We start from the raw sequence: 10,199 nt of genomic DNA, 5'->3' as shown, positions 1-10,199 counted from the left end.
GTTTCGTTGCATACTTGCGAATTAAGCTTGAATACCCTCATTGTTTGTCACCACTGAGTAACAAGTTATCGGTATCAATTCGTTGTAGTATGGTACGTACGTATTAATATGGAATCCATTTTTAGCCATATAAAGCCCAAAGGTCAACAGGGAAGTGTTAATGTTATAAACTTGTCTGAGAAGATAAATAGTGTAAGAATATGACCTTGCAATAAAAACTTGATCTTGTACACGAGTACGGACCATAGGACATCTGTACCTCCGTTCGTAGCAGATAAACATAAAACTAATTCCTATTTTTGTTAAACAGGTGAGAAATCGGGTGAGAAATTTTGTAATTAATTACTTCGTTATCTATAAGAAACAATAGAGAAGGCAAAACTTATTGGTAATTTAACTGGTAATGGGATTTAATGACTTTATGGTAATGTAATTGAAATTAGTAATTAATAACTTGGTGTCAATTGATACTTAAAGCAATTAAATATGTACAACACGTAGCTGATTACCTTGGGTTACAATTTTTGAAGGGGAGGTGGTTGGGTATAATGACAACAAACCTATACAACAATGATCCTTCCTCACTAAAGTCAATTTGCAATTTTTAAAATCAAATTTGGTGAGTTGGACACGATATCATTTGGCATTTTTACTGAACAATTTAAGATAATTTTAGGGCTCATTAATAGCCACTCGTTTAACTATTGAAGTAGGAACATTGTAACATTTACGCATATCATGTCATCCATGTACTCAAATATCACGCATCGTGTGGTAGAAATTAACGTCTCGCATTAAAACAATCATACAGAAATATTTAAAATTTTATTCTGAATATTTACAATTTAAATATTTTGCTGTATTCGGGACAAATAATAGGATTTCATATTCGATAAGTTATTTAAATATTCTTCAAAATATACCAAAGCTGCATATGTACATAGATACCTACGTATTTAATTCTATGCACTATAATCTGTGAAAGATTATTTTCAGAAATTTAAGAAAATATTAAATACAGACAGATATTATTGCTTTAGTGCAAAACCCATTCAGTCGTCAACCTCCATTTCGTCTGGTCCTGATATCTTCTCACCTTCCCCTTCTTGTCGCCCAATCGCAACTGGCTTTTGCCCGTCGATCAACGACTTTACCTCGTCATCAAAGGATACTCGGTGCCACACAATTCCATACAACGTAGGCCTGAAACTGCTGTTCGATTTTACATCGTCCAACCACCGCTGTGAATTCGCAATTGTCTCCATTAATTTATGCACGTCGTCAGAGTGCAAATTTCCATAGCGAAAGTCATTCCTGTCCAGGCGAATCGCGACAATTTTGCGAGCTTCCTTAATCGAAATTTCCATCTGGATTAGAGCCAATTTCCACGCGTCGGATTCGACTATGATGTCATATATTTCCTGCAAAAATGAAATATCAAAGTCATCCTGGGGAACTGAATTTGGCTAATGAAATTCAGATCAGGGTTCTATTTTTTAAAGTAGGCAAATCGTTTACAAAACAGTCATACAACAAAATATTAAGACAATTCAGGTAGTCCAAGGTAGAATTTTAATTAAATACGTAAATTATGTCACTTACAAACTCCTACAAATATTTGTATTTTTGGAAATTTGCTCTGATCAAGAACTTTGTTGTCTAGTAAGCATACTTTTTGTTGGAAAAGTATGTACAGATTGTCCGCAGATTACGTGAACAAGACAATTTCATGGGTAGCATGCGAACGCATGATCCAATTTGCGCCAAATTTGGCACACATAATTTTGAAGTTCACAGAAACACATGTGCCAAGTTTCAAATTTCTATCTTTAAAAATGCGGCGAAAAATTGACCCCAAAGTGGAAGAGTCCGTGAAAGCGGTTTCCGAAACTCAGCGGTTTCCGAAATCTGGGTGTCAGCACAACATATAATATTGTCAATTGCAAAGGAAAGCGACGATAATCAGTTGCATCCGGCCAAGGTATACCACGAAATTCATAAAAAAGAAGAATTCTGCCACCCTCAACAAAATTGACCGTCTCACTGATAAGGCGAATTCCCCGACCCAAATAGAGATCGCAAAGCCATGCCAGATATCCAAGTCGTATATTCATACAATCATCCATCAAGATTTTGAAAAAACCGTGCAGAAAAAGGCAAAACTCCACGTACTAAAACCATCTCATATTGCGAACAGAAAAACAAACATTAGGAGGCTATATGAGGGTCATCTTGCGGGTAGAAGGTCCGAATATGTCGTCACATTGGATGAGGCACTCTTCTTCGTTGGAGACTGCAACAGGTCAAGAGGAATTTGTTACACAAAGGACCGGAAACGAGTATCAAACTATGAGTCCCAGAAAAAAGAAAACTTGTCTGATCGATTCATTGTGGTTGGTGCAATGACGGGCCCTGGGGTGATAAAATTAATACCTGTCAGGTCAAATGCTAAAATTAACTTAAACTAATGTTTTACGAAAGTTGTTAGAAGTGGAAATTCCAAACAAGTACCCTGGGGAGTTGGAAGTTTTCATCCATCACGACGCAGCACCGTCACCTACTGCTAACTTAACCCAGCCGTACGCCCAAGATTTAAAAACAAGAACCGGAAAGACCTTGATATCTTGCTGGGAAATGCCCATTAGGTCACCTGACACCAGTCCGATGGATTTTTTTGGATTTGGATACCTAAAACAGAAGCTTTTTAAGAGGATGGCATCAACTTTGGCTGGTCTTCGGAAACCGCTTTAACGGACTCTTCCACTTTAGTGTCAAATATCCGACTAATTTTTATAGGTGGAAATTTGAAACTTGGCACATGTGTTGCTGTGAACTTCCAAATTATGTGTGCCAAATTTGGCGCAAATTGAATCATGCGTTCGCATGCTACCCATGAAATTGTCTTGTTCACGTAATCTACGGACAACCTCTGTAGCACCATTTTGCATTCAGGAAGGCTTAACCTAATCTAACCTAACCGACTGCGACCTCATTATCCTCATTGCCTCGTTATTTAATTAATATGTAGCTTCTCCACTAAGCAAAAGAAAAATATGTATTAATTTTAAAAAGGCAACAACTGGGCGCTAATAATAGGTTGAAAATCAAGTTGTTTTAAATTTTAACCTTCAGCACCCGTAGACGGACATGATAAGCTTCCTCCTGCTCGTCACACCCATCCTCATATAGCCAATTTTGTAACATTTCTAGATCGGGAATATCAACTTGGGAATCGTCTCGCGTCCTGTCTCGCAATTTGTAAAGATATTCCTCAAGCTCGTTCTTAACGTCCAGCCTGCTCCTCTCTTTACGGTCGAGAGCAATCATTTCGTTCTACAGTAGAAAAATAATAATTACAAATACTATTTTATGAATACATTCGGAAAAACCTACAGTGCAGACTTGATATAGCCCGAGTCAGACCGGCTGTAGTTCTCACCTAATCCGACTTGTGAAATCTTGTCGTAAATACATATTAATAAATTTAATAAATGATTATTTAAATTTCACTTCATATTCTTCTATTAGTACCGAATTTCAGCTCTACACTGCAAAAAATCTGGTGTAAATTTTACACCGCGCGGGGTGCATATGTGGCTACACCGGCATGGTGTTAATATTTGTCACCGCGTGGTTATAAAACTGTCACCGTCTGGTGACAATTTGTCACCATGGGGTTGCAATTTTACACTAGACGGTGAGAATTTATCACCAAATGGTGTAGCCACATATCGACACCGCTGTTTTGCTAATATTTTTTGCAGTGTATATAATAATTTTGAAAAGTCAGTATGGGTCGTACAATGGGGTCCCTCCGGACAAAAATATTTCCGATTTTAATTGGTATTGTTCAATTAGGGGTTTTTAGCAACCTCTGTACCAAATTTCATCTTGATTTTTACGATTTTGAAAAATCGGTATGGGTCACCCTATAGGGTGCTTCTGGTAAAGAATTTTACAAATTTACTTCATGTCTTTCATATCTTTCAGTTAGTAGCCATTGTCAAGGTCTGTGCCAAATTTCAGCTTTCCATGACAATTTTGGAATTTTTGTGCCGGTCACCCAAACCACCCCCACCGACTCTACTGATTTTGCTCATCTTCGAACTTAACTCCTTATTTGACCCACACTACAAGGGTACCAAATTACAACTCGATAGGATAAGTTTTACGACCGTAATCGATGGACAGACAGACAGACAACATGACGGTTACATAAGCCCTGACTCGGGCTAAAAATACGAATCATATAAACACCTCAATCTTTGTTATGTCTTGAACATCTTGCTCCGTCAAGCCTGGCCTTTTTGCAGTAATGGGGAGACGATCTAGTTTTAAGCTGCTTTTGATTCGGGCCCTCTTTTTAACACATTCATCCTGTTGCACAATTAAATACCGAAATTATAAAATTGTACATACATCCTGACTTATTATTTCTCACAAACGACCTACATTTTTGTGAAACGCAGTGGCTTGATTGAGACTAAAAATTCCGTCAGTATTTATCCCCACGTCGAGGCGTAGCTCGGTCGTGTCACCAACTTCGTAGCCAAAGTTATTGACGGAATAATCCCCTTTTTTTACAAAAAATACTGAAATTACTAAATACCGTCATTTAAATTACACGATATATTAGGATCACGACAGTCACCGATTTCTTGAAGTGGGCACATCACTTTAAATTTGAAGCTGTTCCCTTGCTTATGCAAAGTGACGGAGTCAGAATATGGGACAGGACCGTTAAGTGGGACAACTTCTTTCCACCTGGTAAAAATGTGCACACAAATTCAGAGAGGAGAGCAAAATTAACAAAACTACTCACACACATTTCAACAAATACGCTCTGACTTGCGCTAAAAATTCGCACGGCTCGCTAATTTTGCAAGGTTAAGTAAATTTTGAGTTGAGTAAATACTACATATTTGACAAATTTTACTGAACTCTGTCTAACGTTATCTCACAAATTGAAACAAATTATGGATGCTGACAGTAACGCACCCACTTTTATCAAATAATTTCGTACCTCTCCTTACCCATCTTCTTGCAAACTTTCGTCCCAAACAATTCTAATTGAGTGATATTGAATATCCTGAACTTTAAACGGTTTAATTCCACACGACTTGGAGAGTATTGCACACTGCAAAGCACACCCTTTCGCCACCGATTCGTCCTGGTTGAGGGTTGTTGAGACGGACTTCTTAAATACTTTCGAGATCAGATCCTTAATCGCCGGGATGCGGGTTGTCCCACCCACAATTTCTACGGAATGAATGTCCCTCGGCTGTAGCTCTAATTTAGATGGGGAACAAAATATTAGTGGTGTTCACGCCTACAAACGTAAAACCAGGTAACGTGATTCTATAATGGGGGAGCTCAGGCAGCTCTAAAAAATCTCGCTTGCTTCGCTTTGTTAACAATTTCGCAAGTGTTAGCCAAGGTGCATCATCACCGTCACTCGAACAACCAATCAGAGCTCAACATTCTAATCTAGCTGAAATCTTGACAAGCGAGACTCCAGAGTGGAGTTAGTGTCGCTCATTTGTTAGCTTGTAATTTGGTTTAGTGATAAATTTTAAAGTTCGCGCACAATCTCACTTTATCCAACACAGGAGAAAATTCTAGGGGGAATTATTAAGCGAAAAGAGTTTAGTCAGATGCTCGCTTAATCCAGCGAAATTTCTAACCAGGCGAAGCAAGCGAGATTTTTTAGACTTGACTGCGGTCCCCCAATATATCTTCGCAACTCTGCATTGTATGCGAAAAGCTGCGATGCTAAAATCAATCAGATGCTTTATTTTTTTGCGACATATTCGGCACAATTCTAATACATATCTAAGTAAATAAGGATTTTTAGCAAACTCGTCGTTAACTGAAATTTCAGATCTGTCATTTACGGTTGATGAGCTTTTATTTAAAATAAGTCGGCGACTTCCCAAACACCGCAAAGTTATGAAGATCTGTTGCAAAGGACGTTTTCGATTGACGTGAACACCCAAATTATTTATGAGAATAAGCTTGAAAATGGCTAGATAGTATTGAGGATATTTATCTTCAATACTTCCTAAATTTGCAGGAGATAGAATTTTTCTCATTTACTTACTTGAATTATTCAAACAATTTTGTAATGTGGTTTCCACTCTCTTGAACAAAGATTGGCTCATCGTTTCAAACTCGGCTCGACATATCTTGCCAGAAACGTCTCTATCGTCCAGGAGGGATTCAATTTTGAGGGGAAGAACGCCTGCATTTGAGGACATGCTTTTCTTCACTTTCTCCAATTCGGTTAACAGTCTGGCATAAGAGCGACGGTTCGTTTCCGGTTGGATTTTGTACTTGTTTTGAAATTCGGTGCAGAAATGGTGCGCTAGTAATGAATCAAAATCCCTTCCGCCAATTGATGGTGACGAATCGGAAGTCAAGATCTGAACAATATTAAGGATTAACAAACAAACAAATTATGTTTGTTAAATTTACTCATGGGTGAGTAAAATTGAGGATGACAACAATTTGATAAAAATCCAATGTTGCAAAAAATATGCAACATTGGATATATTTTGCATAGCGTTCAGTCAGATGGCTCGTTGCAAGAATAACGTAGGAAATTTAGTTCATAATTTTTGCACACAACTTGCAAATTATTGTCCTAGGTTATAAATTCCGATCGACCCACCTTGAGGTTTCCTTCGTTGAAGGCGCATACCCAAACTTGTAAACTCAAGTGACCGCAGTCAACAAACGCCACATTTCTAGGGGCTTCATCCTCGCCCGGGAGATCTTCCCGGTAATACCCGTATGCCAAGGATACCGCTGCCGGTTCACTCAAAAGTTGCAGAACATTAATGCCCGCAATTTTTGTGGCGGCTTGGAGAGCACGGCGCTGCGGGTCTGTGAAATAGGATGGCACCTACAAATTATAAATATTTTTAGAGACCGAATAAATATTTATTATAATATGTGAATAACGCTCCAAAAATAATTTAAGAAAATTCTCGGAATTATTAGATCGAATCATAATGATGTGACGTAAAAGCTTATTTCTAAAAAAAATAATCCACTATTCCAAATTGTCACGGGATCGATTGTTAGTACTGTAAAATATTTTACGAACAAAATATGTAGATTAGGCTGGTAACCTTATTTACTTCGACAAGGATAATGAATGGCCTCAATAATTTAGTATAACGATTTTCATACAAAATCGCGAAATTTATAATACAATTGGCCAATTTCGAAGCTTGAATTTAATTCATGAATCTGATACTCACCGCCATCACGCAATTTTTTATCACACTCTTTAACACCGTCTCGGTCGTTTCTTTCAATCCGGTGAGGAGCATGGCCGTGATATCTTCTATGGAGTAGACCCGCTCCTCACCGAAATAGCAGACTTGCACCGCCACACCCCCACTCGGATGAGGGACCAGTTTATAAGGCACCCGCTGAAGCTCGTCTAGCACGAAGAAATCTTCCCACCGCCAGCCAAGGAGGGGTTTAAAGGAGGAAATTGTATTCGTCAAATTGGACGTTTGCTGATTTGCAGCGGCGACGCCGAGAATGCGATTCTTCGAGGAGAAGGCGACCACTGATCTGGGAATAAGAATTAGTTATAAGTAGTAACGAGGTTTAAGCTAATATCATGAGTGACATTTTAAAAATATGAGAGTTCGGATTTTCGATAAATGGTATAATCCCCAGAGAGCGATGTAGACATTGATGTTAAATTCCAAGTGGTCAAGAAAAACTATACCGAAATTTTGCCGTTATTTTAATAGTAATACTAAGTATTTAGTACACTCAAAAAAACGTAGTAATAATCATTACTGTTAGGAATGACTATGTGGCTCTACCACGTCGGGTATAGATTGTCACAAAAATTGTAATAATATTCTCTGCGAAATTCAAATTTATTACAGTGTGGTATTTATTTTGTTTCCACACTGTAATAAATTTGAATTTCGCAGAGAATATTATTACAATTTTTGTGACAATCTATACCCAACGTGGTAGAGCCACATAGTCATTCCAAACAGTAATGACTATTACTACGTTTTTTTGAGTGTATATAATTATTTTGCATGCATACCAACCACAGATTATTCATTTGAGGTTACTTTAAAATGTGGCAGCGCCAAATAATGGCGAACCTAAATATTTTATTTTCCCACACTATTTCCTACGTATACAAATTATTGTGAACTTACGAAGTTGCTCTCAAACTGTAGTCATTATCCACCGTTTCGACACCACCATCCTTCAGGACGGCGACGAAGGAAGACTGATTCCCAATGTCGATCCCAATCATGATTATGTTTTTGTACTAATTTCTTATTTGTACTTGTGTAATTATTATAAAACGGCGCAGTTTCAGAATAGTAATTACCGCTAAATACAAATGTCTACCTATTTAGTTGACGGGCCGGTTTTATAAACGTTATATTAACAATCAGCTGGAGCCCGGTTGTGAGATAAAACTGTGCAGCGTGAAGCAACGCACCACTTCCACACAAAGAGAGAATTATGTACGCATCTCATATCCTGACAGTTGTGAAGAGCTATGCGTATATAAATGCATGGATTGGGGAGAACTTGTATTCCAGCCATGTTAAATAACGTGGCTGCACAAGAGGACAAAATCCAGTCCCAACCAAACTTCACGGCATGAATCTACAAATTCTACAAATGCGAGACTGATTGACTTTACATACAATTCCATGAATCCCGTTTCGTTGAACTATAAAATGGTTGCAACTTTTGGTTTACGAATTTTTTCATCTCTAAAACAATTTTGTTTTAAAAACTTGCCTAATATACATATGTTCTTACACACATACTTACTTATACGGTCAATATTAAATGCATTTTATGTATGCATTTTAATGTTTGTTTATAATATGCCTCTTAACGACGAAGTATGCACATTTGTGTAGTATTTTGTTTATCGTTGACAACAAACAACACAAATATGTCTACCGCATAAAGTACCTTGACAACAAAATTTCTCAAAAATAAGATCATTTCTTTGATAACTTGAGGAAAACTCGATGCGGAAAACTCGTAACCCAACCGTAAAAAGTAGATTTTGTTCAATATTTTTCTTCGCATACTTGGAATAACTCTACCTTTCCTTGTCTTCTATTAGGAATGAGTACAATTATTTAATGAATTGTGTGTGTGAAGAAAATGATTAAATGTGAGTGACTAACTTACTCAATAACTTGACATGGTCAATTTTAAATTTCCCCTCTAAAATTTCAAAATGAATGAATAGTGATTATCAAAAATACATAAAGTATGATGGATATCTGGATCAAAACTGTCCAATTCAGGGAACATTCTTGCGTATGACTTGCGTATGAACTACTTGGCTTTTTAAATTTGAAATCTTAAAATTAAATATTGCTCGTCGATGTTTTTTATAGGGATCTACGTAACAAAATTTTCCATCGAGTGTTGACCTTCACGACCGTGATGTGTCCTCTTATAGGGATCACGTGGATGAGACGTCTTCTTAGCAATGCATGTAACCCAGCCTACTTGGGCTCATGCCTATTCAAAAAAAAAATATTTTCACTCAAAGCCAGTCATTACGATTTCTCAATGAAGATTTTCGTTCACATTCAGTCATTTTCATTCAAATTCATTTCATTTCTTACTTCGCCCCATGTATTAAGCATATGGTGAAAAATGAAAGGAATGACAAATCCTTTCATTCACGTTCATTCGTCTGAAATGAGAGAATCTTTCATTCATTTTCATTCATATGAAAGGAAAATCATACTCATTCACTATCATTCAGTCATAATCACTCATATGAATGAAAGTGAACAGGTTGCTTGGGCTATTTGCTTGAATATTGTTCCCCTTCTCATGAACATCTCGTTCCAGCCAACGCCGTTGAATGGCATGTGGTAAAATTATTCGTCATATTGCATGACGAATATCACTCCACGGTAATCTGCGCGAGAGGTTTCTTCTATCCATTAAGTGTCACCCACGTGTTAACCGGATGCATGCTGGATTATCTGAGTTTGTTGGAAAGGTAATTCTAACGACAGATTATTGGGAAATTAAAACATACAGGGCTTCCAAAATATTGGCTCATAGTCCACGGTCTGTTAACGTAGTTTTGGCCGAATTTGTTTATGGTTCGTGATCCATCAATGGACCAATCTTTTTGCGGTCCATGGTTCAACGATGCA

At 37.5% G+C, this 10,199-nt stretch overlaps 1 protein-coding gene across 1 annotated transcript; it reads right to left on the bottom strand.

The window, feature by feature from the left end:
• Positions 1–867: 867 nt before the first annotated feature.
• On the bottom strand, positions 868–8,302 carry LOC110850485 (heat shock 70 kDa protein 4L). Its single transcript, XM_035852439.1, has 10 exons — positions 8,202–8,302; positions 7,266–7,587; positions 6,671–6,904; positions 6,101–6,422; positions 5,034–5,289; positions 4,652–4,764; positions 4,453–4,574; positions 4,258–4,377; positions 3,127–3,333; positions 868–1,421 (listed from the first exon to the last, which is right to left on the bottom strand). Exons 1-10 carry the CDS (start codon positions 8,300–8,302, stop codon positions 1,053–1,055), a joined length of 2,166 nt encoding a protein of 721 aa, XP_035708332.1. The 3' UTR covers positions 868–1,052.
• Between the last annotated feature and the right edge of the window lie 1,897 nt (positions 8,303–10,199).

This window comes from Folsomia candida, unplaced genomic scaffold (genome assembly GCF_002217175.1).
Source record: "Folsomia candida strain VU population unplaced genomic scaffold, ASM221717v1 Fcan01_Sc005, whole genome shotgun sequence".
NCBI classification, from domain to species: domain Eukaryota; kingdom Metazoa; phylum Arthropoda; class Collembola; order Entomobryomorpha; family Isotomidae; genus Folsomia; species Folsomia candida.
Note: the sequence above shows the minus strand (reverse complement) of the source record. Positions and strands in the feature narration are given on the sequence as shown.